The following is a 15,715-nucleotide window of genomic DNA, read 5'->3' on the forward strand; positions in this document are numbered from 1 at the left end:
AACCAGTTTCACCACCTTTTTGCCAGTTATACCTTCATAAACACATAACAAAATTTTCATATTTAAACTGGAGCGGATCTGCAGTGAATAACCATTGAGAGTGCAGGGAAATGACTTGATTGATTAAATGACAAGATGCATATCAGATCTCTGACATACACCTGTTGAGAATAATATATTTTCAACACATTAAGCAATGACAAAAGATCAATTTTCTAGGCTTTGTTGTGGCTATTCTGATATGCTGCTTTAACTAGCATACATAAAAATACACAACAATCCTGATGTGGTTGAACAATTGAGTTTTAAAAATTCAGATATTGTGCATTTGCATATTTGGGAAGTAAATCTAAAGCCATATTCAATGTTTGTTGGGTACATAGTATGTACAACATGCTTCCATCACTTGATATGTCTTAAAGGGGCACTGATGTGGAGCAATTTCCGTGGACTGGTGTAAACTGTTGTTATTGTTTTTCTCCCGTGAGTACCCGGATGATATCCCAGAATTCGTGACTGGTTCGTGACCTCTGCTGCGCAGTCCGTAAGCGCAATTGATAGTTTAATTATAGACAGATCAACTTAGGTGAAGTCATTTTTACTTCATTACAAATGTATTATGAAAACGAATGAAACACTTTGAAGGTTAATCATCTGCCAGTGGTAGAAATGGTAAAAAACAATTAGGACGGAAAAATAACGAAGCCAATGTACGTCTCTATATTTTGTCTCATAACCCTAATTAGTTTATTGTCATATTTATATGATTCTGAAAATTAATAAAAGAACACGCGATCTGCTTATACTCATAGTAAATTTCTAACATAACAGCAACATTTATACATTGTATGGATTGCCAATGTGGATCCTATTTCACACACATACGCGATCTAGTGTGTGTTTTCTGTCATACAGATTCTGCTGAATGCTACAACAAATAGATTAAAACAAAATGCAAATAATGAATGTAAAATAGCAACAATGTCAGGCTACTACCTTGTTCAGGAATGTATCCATCAATGTCCACGTAAAAGAAATTGTATTCCATTCATCTGCAGCTGGTAAATAATCCTGCTCTGTGTCGCGTGTCTTACAACTGTCTAATTTGCGAAAAAGTAACACATCGTTTCACGTCTTTCGTTGGTGAAAACCAGATAAACATCTCATTGGTCTCCCAAGATAGCACACCTGGCAACTAATTGTATGATGTCCGCTATTCTAAGTAATTTAGTTAACCAATAATGAGCAATCAATCAATCAACGCAAGGGTGGTTAATTCTTTGAAGGGAGGATGTTGTTTTTGCACTCACACTTTACGACAGGGTGTAGTCATCTACACACACTGCCTTTTGACAAATCTGCCAGAAGATAAAAGTAATTAATCAATCAGTGTGTTATCGGTTAATCCTTTGATCGATGTTTGTTTTTGTAACTCAGCTGATAAACCCTCTTGCATCACTTACATGCACATATTACATAACATACAATATATTTGCCATTACAGACCTTAATTTATAATGTTGAGTATTTACTCCAGACAGGAGAAATGCCAAATGGGAATCTTTGTTGAGTAACCGAAGTGGTGTTACTACCAATTATACCTGTTACAAATTCATTAATTGACCATCCAGAGAATGATGACAAATAACACGTGTAGGTTTACACCATCAAACGCGAGTTACAGCAAGGAAGATGTAATCTCTGTGTCGCATGCAGCCTGAAGCACTTATGGGCCGAAACTGTTTTGAGGATACCAACGGAATTTCGTTACATAAGGAATACACACAGGCATTTGCTGTGTACTTGGGTAAATAGGTGAAATAAGGGTTTTTTTTAACGTAAGAAAATTTTCAGATTTCTCTACCAAAGGCAAAGTCATCATTTTTTGTTTACAAATTCAAATAAATCAACTGTGTGTTTTTATTATCATAAATAATAAACCATTGTAGCTACCATAGCTACCAAAATTTACGTATGATATTTGCTATCACAGCTGAACCATCACTCAAAACTACCTAAATATAAAGCTTTGCAATCTTCCATACTGAAACAAATGGCTTGCTACGTGCCTGTAGACATCATATTTTCATGTAACATGATTAAATATCGAGGTTAAAAACACAGAAATAAGATCAAATTGGATCAGTAACTATGCCATCCAAGCATCCGAAAAGAACTACACTGCTGGGATATTTGGTTACGATCAGACAAGGACAAGGAATACCATGGATATTTTTAAACAAATGGCATGTGATGGGCATCCGGCCTCCTGACTGTTTAGGTGAAGAAATTCTGCTAATATGGACAGGAGCCCAGTTCTTTTGTACGTCACGATCGAAGGAGCGGGCGCTGACCAATTTGCGGTTTGGTTTCGTAATTAGACAGTTGGCGAGAAACATTATTCGCTCCGCATCAGTGCCCCTTTAAGTGCAGACATCACATCTTACAGTACTACGCATGCCAAATAAATAAGCCTTGACGTAATGTACTGAAGTCAAACATCCCTCTAGTCAGTGGATTCTACTCCTCTTGAGAGAACAGTTATCAAGTGCTCTCTCACACTCATGAGACTGAATTTCAGCCTAAGCAGGTTTCTGCTTACAGTAATACAGATTATCTGACATTTGCTAGTGAAGAAGAATGAGATTAATCTCCATTTCTGCGAAGCTAGTGGGGATTCAATGGTCTAGGAATATCTCTGCCAATAATATGGAAACATTATCCAACCTCTGCTACTGAAGAAGATTGAGATTTATCCCGTGCTAGTGGGGATGAATTTTGACCTGCGGAGATCCAGGAATATTTCTGTCTTTACCAATACAGATTATCCAACCTCTGCTACTGAAGAAGGCTGAGATTGATCTCCCCTTCCTGTCACACTCTTGGGACTGAAATTTGGCCATAGGAAGTTTAGGAAAGTCTCTACCTATGCACACTATCCAATACTGGCTACTGAAGGAGATCTTCATGAGGCCCTGTCTACACTGTAATTCTGGCTTATCTAAAACTGAACAGGAAAGATTTGCTCTCCGTCATACAAATACAGCTGTACATGTCCTGAAGTAGGTCTATGAAAAACCTCCCTATGCTCAGACCTGAGATACATCTCCCATTTCTGTCATACATCCTCGATGTCTTCAAAAACCCTGTCTCTATGCAAATACTGCTCTATTCAACACTGGGTTGTACTGAAAACCTGGGATTGACCTAGCAGGGCTGAATATTGGCCTGAGGACGTATCAATAAACCTCTGCCTCTCTGCCAATACTGCCCTATCTAACACTGGGTTAAAAAGGTTAACACTAGAGTGATCAGATTTCACTTTCTGCCTAAGCGAAGACACACAGTTTGGGATAAATATAAGCTTAAGAGATCTACAAAAAAAAATGCCCATGATCTCATACTGCACTACCCAGCCATAAAGACCTGAGACTGACCTCCCCTTTCTGGCCAACACTGTACAATTCCGGTTTCTCCAGCAGAACCTCGGCCGTCACATCCTTGTCAAAGATGCCGTTGACGATGGGAGGCAGTGATGTGAAGATCAGGTGGAGCAGCATCATGTAGATGCTGTCCAGCATGAGGGAGCCGGAGAAACCACTGAAGAATTGGAACCAGAACAGCAGCATCACCGACATCTGAAACCGGAGCACATCTTGAAACAAGAGTTGCACTGATACACTGTGACTTACTTTATTGAACATGAAAGTACTGTCTCCATTCATATGATGATCCTTAAACACATTGTATATTTTACAACCTTTCCCCGACATGCTGTCTTCCTGTTTCTCCCAAAGTTACCATTCATTATTTCATTAAATTGTTCATAAGTACGCTGTCTGTTAGTACACTTCCTGTTTCTCCCAAAGGGACCATTCATTATTTCATTAAATTGTTCATAAGTATGCTGTCTGTTTGTCCACTTCCTGTTTCTCCCAAAAGGGACCATTCATTATCTTGTTAAAATGTTCTCAAGTATGCTGTGCGTTTATCAACTTCTTGTCTCTCCCAAAGGGGCCATTCCATATTTTGTCATAATATACAGTCAAGTCTTGTCAATCTGACATTGACCCTTGCACAGCAAATTGTCGGATTAACGAGGATGTTGGACTAAATAAATGAGACTAAATTACACTTATTCAATGTGTTTCCAACAAAAGTGTTGGATAAAGCCGATATTTGGAGTAACAGAGGCCCGATTAACAATTCTGACTGTACACATACAACATATTTATCAGTCTTCCTTACCAAACTCTTGTAGAACATAAAGGCTCCAAATTTACAAAGTCTGTTATAGCACCAATGACCATGGACAAGAAGCAGCCTCTCAAGATACTTGAACCGTGCAATGGCAAAGTCGGAGGACATGACAGCCTGCATACCCTCCTGGCCTGAGATTCCAATACCGATATCAGCTGTCTGGATCATGCTGACATCATTAGCTCCGTCACCTGTACAGACACGAGGGTACTGCATCTTGGGCTCCATTACAATAGGATAAACAAAACATGGCTCATGGACAAAACATGAGAGCGGCCACAAAACATGTTTCTATGCTGCTTTCAATGAGGTTTTATGCTGCTTTTAGAAATATTCTAGCAATATTACGGTGGACATGAGAGAGTGAAAATGGTTTTATGCTGCTTTTAGCAATGTTCCAGCAATATCACAAAGGAGGACAACAGAAACGGGTTTCACTCACTGAACACATGTGGGAAATCAAACCTGGGTCTTTAAAGAGCAGATGCTTTGACCACCAGGCTACCGTACCACCACTCACATAATAAGGACAAGAGAAAACAGGCCAACAGACAAAACATGAGGATGCAAATGAAACGGTACTAGTGAGTGAGTATATTTTTATGGTACTAATATAACTATTCCAGCAATATCATGGTGAGGGGCACCATAAATGGGCTTCACACATTGTACTGAAGTCTCAATATTGTATAAAGAAAAACATATATAACATGAAGAAAATTGGACGGGGACAGGATTCATCCATTTAGCACCTAGTATCAATTATTACAAAAGTATAGTATACAAGGCAGCAAATATTGATGATGGACACAAGATTCTGAACTTTTTACAAAAAAAAAAATTAAAAGGTAAGGTGCAAGTCTGTGGGACTATAATTGATAAAGGGTCACAAAAGAGACCCTTGTCTTAACGAAATCCAAAGAATTCTGCAAAACATACCAATGGCTAATGTAAGCTTCTTCAACTCTTCTTTCACAAGTTTGACGACGTGTCCCTGTAAAAATTATATATAGGGATCAGATGTTGCATCACACAATACATCATCCTCTTTGACATATCAGACATACTGTCCATTCAAAATGCCAATATTTTCCAACAAAAACTCAATGCTCTTGCATTTCTTCAATATGGTAGAATACACTTAATTGAACTAAAAGGGCAATATGTAATTTTGGGGGAAAACCATTTTAGACTTATTCCAGAATAAGCATGTCCCCCTGAACAGTCGAAGATTGTTGAGCTTGTTTGGGATGGTTGCCAAGGGTAGTTGTTTGCGATGGTTGCTGGGGGTGGCTGTTGGGTGTGGTTGTTATGGACGCTTGTTGGAGATGGCTGCTGGGATGGTTGTTGGGGATGGTTGTTGGGAACAGTTGTTGGTTGTTGGGAACAGTTGTTGGTTGTTGGGAACAGTTGTTGGGGATGGTTGTTGGGAACAGTTGTTGTAGATGGCTGTTGGGAACAGTTGTTGGGGATGGTTGTTGGGAACAGTTGTTGTGGATTGTTGTTGGGAACAGTTGTTGTGGATTGTTGTTGGGAACAGTTGTTGGGGATGGTTGTTGGGAACAGTTGTTGGGGATGGTTGATGGAAATTGTGGCTGGGGTTTGTTGATGACAAAACCTGTTGGGGGATGGTTGCTCAAAACAGTTGTTGGGGATGGTTGTTGGAAACAGTGGTTGGGGATGGTTGATGGGAAAAGTTGTTGGGGATGGTTGTTGGGAAAAGTTGCTGGGGATGGTTGTTGGACATTGTGGCTGGGGATGGTTGTTGGAAACTGGTTGGGGATGGTTGAAGGGAAAAGTTGTTGGGGATGGTTGTTGGGAAAAGTTGCTGGAGATGGTTGTTGGGAACAGTTGCTGGGGATGGTTGTTGGACATTGTGGCTGGGGATGGTTGTCGGAAACTGGTTGGGGATGGTTGTTGGACATTGTGGCTGGGGATGGTTGATGGGAAAAGTTGTTGGGAATGGTTGTTGGGAAAGGTTGCTGGGGATGGTTGTTGGACATTGTGGCTGGGGATGGTTGATGAGATAAGCTGTTGGGGGATGGTTGTTGGGAAAAGTTGCTGGGGATGGTTGCTGGACATTGTGGCTGGGGATGGTTGATGAGAAAAGCTGTTGGGGGATGGTTGTTGGACATTGTGGCTGGGGATGGTTGTTGGACACTGTGGCTGGGGATGGTTGATGGAAACAGTTGTTGGGGATGGTTGATGAGAAAAGCTGTTGGGGGATGGTTGTTGGAAACAGTTGTTGGAAACAGTTGTTGGGGATGGTTGTTGGACATTGTGGCTGGGGATGGTTGTTGGACATTGTGGCTGGGGATGGTTGATGAGAAAAGCTGTTGGGGGATGGTTGTTGGACATTGTGGCTGGGGATGGTTGATGAGAAAAGCTGTTGGGGGATGGTTGTTGGAAACAGTTGTTGGGGATGGTTGTTGGACATTGTGGCTGGGGATGGTTGTTGGAAACAGTTGTTGGGGATGGTTGATGAGAAAAGCTGTTGGGGGATGGTTGTTGGAAACAGTTGTTGGGGATGGTTGTTGGACACTGTGGCTAGGGATGGTTGATGAGAAAAGCTGTTGGGGGATAGTTGTTGGAAACAGTTGTTGGGGATGGTTGTTGGACATTGTGGCTGGGGATGGTTGTTGGAAACAGTTGTTGGGGATGGTTGATGAGAAAAGCTGTTGGGGGATAGTTGTTGGAAACAGTTGTTGGAAACAGTTGTTGGGGATGGTTGTTGGACATTGTGGCTGGGGATGGTTGATGAGAAAAGCTGTTGGGGGATGGTTGCTGGGCATGGTTGTGTGGGAACAGTGGCTGGGCATGGCTGCTGGGTAGTGGTTGCTGGAGGCCTATTCTAACCTTGAATCCTCACATATAACTCCTTGTTTGGCACAGGTGCAAAAAAACACTTAGTCTTTGATTCATGATTTGGATTTGAAGATAGGGAAGACAAGTGGAATAAGAAATACAATTTCAACCTTTTGTATAGGCGTTGCTCGGCAGCAGACGACAGAGTTGCATTTCTTGGTGAGATTTAGAAAAGCCTTCTTGGAAGCGCTGTCATGTAAGGCAAAGGCAAGCGTCTTCCCATCGATGATCAGGGCATACTCCTCCTTGGCTGGTAGGCCGTCGCGGGACGGTGACGGCCGATTCAGGTTGATCTGTTCAATGTGATGTACGATCAAGTCTTTTGCTTCCTCCTAAGGCACAGAAACATGACACTCCATCAGATGAATGGAAAAAAAACATGTGACAGTGGTGGATTGTTGAATAAGCTTGAATTGCATCCATGGCCCCTCTTAGCGATAAGTGAAATGTAACTCCAAATCTTAAACTTAGGCTAAGCACTAAAATTGCGTAGTGGGACTGGGCCCAGGGTCATGTTTCACAACGCTGTTTTAAGTTTGACATCTCGTAACTTTTCTCATAGCAATTGTAACTCCTATACTGTAGCACTGACTTATGACAGTCCTAGAACTACGATAGCTTTGTCGAAATGGGCATTGAACAGAAGTTCAGCCTCAGATAAGCTCTTTGTAATGCAAGCCAAATATGTGTTCTACTTCGTGAAACCTGTGAAGATATTTATGGCAATGATAGATAATAGATAATCATTATTTCCAAGGACTAGTCAATTCAATCATACTGTCTTTATTAAACTGCTAAGATCACTGTACCACTTGTCTTTGAGACGTAGTGAGGGTCAAGAGTTTAAATATATGGTACAACACAACATGCTTCCATGTTGGAACAGTTCATGTCAATCATCTAAGGAAGGCTGAAGCAGATCATGTCCCACCCAAGGGGTACTACACAGCATCTTACCTTTGTGTTGCTATTCAGGGTGACTAGCTCCTGTTTCCTATGGAACAATCTGCTGGCATAGGCGATCTCAATAGCTGTCTCCTGTTAAAATGACATGATTATAATGCATTTCTCCAATGAGAAAAACATTTACCTTTCTGATTCTTTTAAGAAAATAACATTGAATAGCACTGTTCAGGATACACTCAGTCACACACAGTGTAAACTAGAGTGAAGGATACACTCAGTCACACACGTTTTTTTCAAAGAGGATTCCCATTTCAAAGTGTTTAGGCCATGTGTGGATGGGCATCTTTTTTACGAATAGTTGTTCAGAAATATTCCAAAAAGGAATAGTTATTTGACTGAGGTGAAGAAAACAAATGGGTTGTTATGTGGAAAATATTCAAACATCTGTTACTTATTTAGTAGGTTGTTTACTGGAGTTCAGGAAGTGAATAGTTTTTAAAAACTTTTAAAAATATTCGTTTAATCAAGTACTGACACACTCATTGTATTTCATCTACACATTGCCTGCACCAAAGCCATTTCAGAAAGGGTAACTTCCAGTTTATTATTTCCCCATTTTTCTTGTCATTCCTGTTAATTACCTCTGATGTAGACTAACAGGTCAAAGCCAGATAGAAAAATAAATTCCTTCAGTTCACTGCAGGTGCTTTACAGATGTTTCAGTTTCCCATTTAGTCAACTTAAATATTTACAAGTTGAAATTACAGCTGTAGCACTAGGCTACTGAGGGAAACAAATAAGGGAACACCAGTTCATGGTTGTGTTCTCCTATGTATTCTCAGATTTCCACCTACATGTGCAACTGCTCCCTGAACCAAGAAAATGGACAAACCTGTTTGTCTCCTGTCAAAACCCAAATGTTGATCCCTGCCTCTCGTAGTTTAGCTATCGTCTCTGGTACACCATCCTGAAGTCTATCTTCAATACCAGTTGCACCTTGACCAACAAAACAGAGTTATCTCCCTTTGTTCATATTCTTGAACTACTCGTAACACCTTAGCTTCACCACATCATGAGAAGCACTGGAGTACTGACAATGCATGAATTCACTGTTAATCTTGCAACACTATCACCACACTATCACTAATGCATACAGTTTGTATACAAACACCATTTGGAGGGAGTTATTATGGCTATCTTCTTGATGAGGTTGTATTGCTATAGTACAAACTGAAGACATCGGCAAGTGGAAACACTTATACAGGTTCCTCATCGCCACAGTCAAAACAAGTTCCAATATGGGTGAATGCCAGTCCTAGCAGAGATCAGACCTATTCACTTAACCAGAGCCACAACAGATCTAAGCAGTCTTCTTGAAGAGGTATGCTTGAAGCATACAAATTTATGGATAATAAAACATATACATAAAAGACAGATTAGACATTGGTGCAGATTCCTACACCAGAACACCACTATGCCAAAAACAAAATATGCAGAAGTGGTGATCCACAAAGTCGTCTGCGGAATCATGGAGTCACCAACTTCTAGAATGCCAATGAAAACAATTACGTAAACTAGTAGTTTGCTTAGGGAAAAAGATATGGGTCTGACTCACCCAAGAGATCCAGTTCCTCTTCTATCCGACATGCAGAGTCCCGAATCTTTATCTCACGGTCCTCAAGGGAAGACTCTGCCTCTTGATGCATCTTGAGCCAATTTTTGTAGACTTCTTGACTTAATGTCTACAACAGAATAATAATACTGTCTCCAGGTATCCTACATATACAAAAGAGGTCATGTGTGGAATTTGGGACCCATAGGTCAAGTTTATGAAAATATGTAATTATCAGACATGATTCTTACTAAATTCATTAACATTTCTCGTCTCATCTAGCTTCTTATTTTCAATGTAAGTCAATCAGATATATGCCAAACCAATATCAAACTATCACGTGAGCACTTCTAGCCCAAACAAAACAAGAGGAAATATTCCCTTCGGTACATACCCGTTTTGCCATGCAGAGTGTTCTCAGTCCTTTCATGGCATAATCCGTAATGTGCTCCTCTGTTTTTACTCGGACAGCCTTCTCCTCCATATCATTCACTGGCAAAGTAAACACAAGATCATCAGAAAATGAGTGAGTGAAAATGGTTTTACGCCACTTTAAGCAATATTCCAGTAATATCACTGAGGGGTTCACCAGAAATGGACTTCACACTTTGTACCCATGTGAGGATTCAAACCTGGGTCTTCATCGTGACGAGCAAATGCTTTTCACCACTAAGCTACTACACTGCCCTCAGAAAATGATGAGCATGGTTTATATTCTATACTAGTTCTTTACTGCCCATTCGGCAATATTCGGGCCATACAACACAGGGGCCTGTTTCACAAAGCTCTCGCAAACCTCAGATGTCGTAAATTGGTATTGATACTGATTCCTATTTATCAGTTCTGTCCACATTGACTTACTTCTGAATTTTCTGTCAAGGACACTCAGTACTGAAGAGTCAGCTCCCTTGACGTACAGAGTTATCTCCCCTGTTTCTGGGTGTTTAATGATCACAGACATTCGCTTGCGGACTGAGTCAAAGTTGAGAATGTGGAGCACCTCAAATTCCACTTCCCCATCACCTGGAAATGATATACAACAGTTAACAGGTTGTCAGGTATACACCACGAAGACCTGGGGTGAGTGAATAAGTGAGTGAATAAGTAGTGGTGAGAGAATAAGAGTGATTAGGTTGGTGCGAGCAAGTGCGTGGTGGACACGACATGTCTCAACCAAGTCAGAGAGTCTGACCACCCGAACCTGCTAGTCGGCTTTTACTACATGCATGGGTTACTGAAGATCCGTTCTAACTCTGATCTTCTTGGGTTGCGTGTTGTTGACTGAATTGTTGGATGGAAGTGTGGGTGTAGTGCTGGAGTGTCAGCAAGGTGTGCTAATGGCCAGTGCTGAACATACCAGGCAAATACACTGTAACTCTCTCTGGAGATCGTTGTAACAACCGACAGCCATAGGTACTAGCCGCCTTGACCAAAGCAAGTTCGTCTGGACTCTCTGCTTCATATCGAGTCCGCTGTGAGCTGTCTGATATCTGCGAGGAAGATCCTGCTATGCTGCCATCAGATGATGTGAATGGGTAGTCAGATTCACTGTTGAGTGATGCCAGTGATGCTCCCCGGGCCTTGGAGAACCTGTTAGGTGGGGTGGCTGCCTCGGGAAGTCGGTTGTAGCGGTCGAGGCCCTCCTCCCGCGATTGAGCAGCCTGCTTGAGGAACTCAGGTTGACTGAGAAAACCACTCTCGTCCATCTGAAGAATCAACATGCACACTGGTGAGGAATGACAAGAATAGAGAGGCAAAAACAGACGTAGAACTTGAAGCAAATACTGACTGGTTCAAGGTTACACATTGGGAATAGGACTTTCAGCACTTGTCTGCAGGGAATAGAATGTGATGTGAGTTCTAACTCATGATGCTTTCAACAATATTCCAGCAATATCACTGTATGAAATTACTACTGAAATGGGAGATCTTTTGATTCATATCTGGAATTAACTCACCTCGTCCTGATGTGGGTGATGTGACACCACAACTGTGTTGCAGACGGCCATCAGCAGGAAGAACTCTTGCACACGCTTCACATGCTCTGGGATTGTCAGCTCAACACTGTCCAGGCTCCGTAGACACATGTTGGACAGCTCCCTCTGCAGGGCTGGCTCCAGAGGAAGATTCTCATAAATCTGGATCAGTTTAGAAATTGAGAGTGAGTGAGTGAGCGAGCGAGCGAGAGAGTGAGTGAAAGAGAATGAAAGAAAGAGACAAAGAGAGAGGGAGATGCAACTATGGCCATTACAATTCAATCACTTACTCAGTCAATCTAACCAAATCTGTTCAGTAATTCAGTATTTTGTAGGTAATCACTAGAACTGAATATTCATTAATTTTCTTCTTAACTAGGAGGTTGGGAGTTACTTATCAAACAAAATATGTAAAAAGTAACGCATCCTAGCAAGACAGGAAAATAGCCAAACTCTCAAATATTTCATCTTAATGTAATGTGGTTTCATTGTTGCAATAAATCAACTCTGATGTTAATTAACATCTACATGTTATTGTATTCCTGATCTAATACTCCTATTTATAATCAGTATTCATGATGTGTATTGTATTCACCTCCATGTGAATTCATGGCAAACCTACCTGATACATACTGAGGGCAAAGAAGTCATTCCAATCATATATCACACAAAGCATTGAAAGGGAGGTAACTCTACACAGGACATTTGCAGTGACAGAGACGATTGAGCCACAAGTACCCCAGAAACAGAACAAATATAAGCATGCAAATAATGAAGTGTGCATCAACCTAAGCTAAAAGTTTGATCACACACAATGACTAGACACTGAATATCACATGAAGCCAAACATGTTTACGTTCAGTTAAGCATTTAATATACAGTATGGTTATTACAAACATGCTCAAAACAAGTTAAGAAAAAAAAAATGGTTGTTTAGGTCCCCTCCATTTGCTATGGGTTTGTATTGAAATGGTTATACATAGGTTATCACACAAGTGTGTTTTTGGATGGTTAATACCCGGGATTAGAAATAATCATTGTATTAACCAAGCCTTGACGCTTTTATGGCAATATTCCAGCAACATCACGGCAGGGGACACCAAAAGTGGGCTTCACACATTGCACCCATATGGAGATTCGAACCAGGGTCTTCAGTGTGATGAGCAAACCCTTTAACCACTAGGCTACTCCAATGCTCCAACTACATATGAAATATGCTGTGTATAACTGACATTTGTGGACCGAATATACATCAACAAACTGCATGTCCAAGTTTATATATCACTTCTTTCAGAGTGTGGCCCCACAAGTTTTGAAAACATCCCTATGCATTTATGCAGAACAGGTCCTTGAACCCAGTTGTCAAAACTCTGGCCAGAAAACTGCTGGTAAAATGAAGGCTATGAACATAACAAACTTGGAGAGCAAGCACATGGGTGAGTGGGTTCATGAGCATGGTTTTACTCCAGAAATGGTGCTTCTTTCTATCTATCTGTATGTGCAATCGAATCAATTATTATCACAGAGATGAGCAGGCGCTCTCACAAATAGACAACCATATTGCCCAGGGTGAGCCTGTTACCAAATGTCCTGATACATTTTATTAAGGTCAGTGGTATACCATTGATAATATTGGTTCAACTTAAAGCTCATTTGTTCAACAGGGCCATGTTCCTCAAAGCGATCATAGCGCTACAACTGTCATAGGTCAGAGTTAGCTAAATCACCTTTTCACTAGATCACCTTATCTCTTTGAGGAATGGGGTCCTGGGCAGTAAGTAGCAAACACAAAATCCCAGCAAAAAATATTTGCTTTCATCAAAAATCTTTCTAAGAACTATCAGACCAGTTCAGAAAATTAACATTCTTAAAAAAAAACATGCTATAATGAAAACATGTATGTTTAGCCTCAGTTAGTACTGACAAAAATATTGTGCATTAAATACAACTTGTGAAACACATAATTTAGTGTGTATTACATTATCAGTATGTCATATCTAAATCCTGAGTAAAACTCTGTCAATGAATCAGAAAATAAACAGTTAATAATTTAGGCCAAAACATCAGCAACATGATCCCCAACACACACATCTATCCCAGGTTAGTGCTGCTTAAACTATGTTGACTCAGCATGTAATTGAATATTCTACCCAGGTGTGGTTCAGTGTGGTCCATAATAATTTATCCTTCCTGGCACTTGGGTATGACTGGAATATTTATACTCTGACATCAAACATATGTTTCAAATAACCAAACTGATCACACACTGAACGAATGAACTTAACATGTACGCTACTCATTAAAAATGAATTTGATGGACTTGAATTTCCATTCGTCTAATCTAAATTCAAAGAGTTATCTCATATTTTATGCATGGATCTATATTTATTAGAAGGTTGCGTGCTATCTCAGTTAGGAATATGCTGCATGTAATGGTTATGAACATCAATCCATCTAACTGGGATACAATGACAAGTGTCACGTAAGGCAGCAAGCCTGACCACCTCTCTCATCTTTTACCACAAGCAAAGGCTCCTGAAAACCAATTCGACCTCAGATCTTCTCTGGTCGAAAGAAATTTTGTGTTTTAGTTCAATTTGCTTTATCATTTAAATTTGCTTCAAGAGTATTCTGAGGCAGTGGGGTAGCCTAGTGGTTAAAGCATCTGCTTGTCATGCCGTAGATCCAGGTTTGATTCCTCGCATGGGCACAATGTATGAAACCAATTTCTGATGTTCCCCATCATGATATTGTGGTTACATTGCGAAAAACATCATAAAACCATTCTCACTAAATCACTCACTCAAAATTATTCCCAAGGTACTGGAGCTCACCTTTCCGAATTTGACTGATGGCATAAATTGGGATTTAGCAAGTCTGATTCGCAATTATTTCATAATTATGACCAAGACATCCTTGTATGATGAATGCTACAAATTTGATTAATCACTACATATTTGCAAAGTATTACCAAATCACTGTGGCAATCCTATTTGTGCCATAATTGTTACCTTCTAAACACACTCACACTTGAGGACAAATCAGTTCTTTCTGTTGAAAGCTCTGTTATGATAATGAAACTTGATTAATATTGCAATGATGCAAAACACTTGTTCTCACAGATATACTTAAAAATAGAACTGAAGTAACAAGTCTCCAAAAGCTACTTGATCTTTCATAATATGGGCACAATGCATGAAGCCCATTTCTGGAGTGCCTGCCTAGAATATTGCTGAATTCAGTGTAAAACCATACTCACTCACTTTCATAATGAAGCATAGTTTTTTGTGAATTTGAAAACAATCTATTCAAAATTGAACATATTTTCAAAGACTCTAGAATTTACATTTCTCAAACTAAATTGCCTCTTTAGATCTGGAGTTTTCCTTGTAAAATATTTATATTAATAGGACATAGAAAATACCATCAGGAAAAGTAGAATAACTGGCCTAAATCCAGTTCCTTCTAGATAATGACAATCAATATCTGTTGAAGTGGTTTTGTTCCTTTCCTTCTCTCTTGATCATTATTCTTACTGTTTTCCTTGACAACATTTTTGGCACTGATGATCAGACTAATGCTTATTTGTATTATTTCTTGTTAAACACAGCACTCAATAATACTCCGGCTCTTTGTTTGAAGTTTGTAAATAAGAGAATCTGGAACTGACAATCAGACGATTGAGATGTGACTTGGGTCAACTTTGTCAATGATCCCTGCCCTCACCCATTTTTAATTCAATGTCTTGACAGTATGAAGAGGTCTTTAAGCAAAGAATCATGGAAGAATTAAATTGTCTGCTAACTATGTGCAGGCTAATCTTTTTCTATTCTATTTCTAACTCAAACTGTTTTTCTTTAGGAACCTTGCTTGTTAAATGTCTGCAACCACCCTTGGCAATATTCTAACTATGTGACGCCAAAAACATTAAGGACAACACAATTCTTTTGTATTACAACATTACAACTGTCATAGCACACTGAGTATATCTCTTAGTAGTATAATTTTATAATCAATTCTAGACAAGATGAGCCCCTGATTTGTATATCAAGCATGGATAACGCATAAATTAAATCAATTGAGTCACAAATCCTCA

General features: G+C 39.9%; 1 protein-coding gene across 1 annotated transcript in view; it reads right to left on the minus strand.

The window, feature by feature from the left end:
- The window catches only part of LOC137274400 (phospholipid-transporting ATPase VD-like), a 76,240-nt gene that overhangs the window by 15,237 nt on the left and 45,288 nt on the right, over nt 1–15,715 (minus strand). The window contains exons 9-19 of the mRNA XM_067807571.1: nt 11,602–11,781; nt 11,001–11,349; nt 10,505–10,666; nt 10,038–10,135; nt 9,647–9,773; nt 8,924–9,027; nt 8,083–8,163; nt 7,236–7,457; nt 5,200–5,254; nt 4,249–4,451; nt 3,438–3,638 (exon numbers count right to left, since the gene is read on the minus strand). Of these exons, the coding sequence (XP_067663672.1) occupies nt 3,438–3,638; nt 4,249–4,451; nt 5,200–5,254; nt 7,236–7,457; nt 8,083–8,163; nt 8,924–9,027; nt 9,647–9,773; nt 10,038–10,135; nt 10,505–10,666; nt 11,001–11,349; nt 11,602–11,781 (1,782 nt within the window). The remainder of the gene's footprint in view (nt 1–3,437; nt 3,639–4,248; nt 4,452–5,199; nt 5,255–7,235; nt 7,458–8,082; nt 8,164–8,923; nt 9,028–9,646; nt 9,774–10,037; nt 10,136–10,504; nt 10,667–11,000; nt 11,350–11,601; nt 11,782–15,715) is intronic.

The sequence above is a fragment of the Haliotis asinina genome, chromosome 2, assembly GCF_037392515.1.
Source record: "Haliotis asinina isolate JCU_RB_2024 chromosome 2, JCU_Hal_asi_v2, whole genome shotgun sequence".
NCBI lineage: Eukaryota > Metazoa > Mollusca > Gastropoda > Lepetellida > Haliotidae > Haliotis > Haliotis asinina.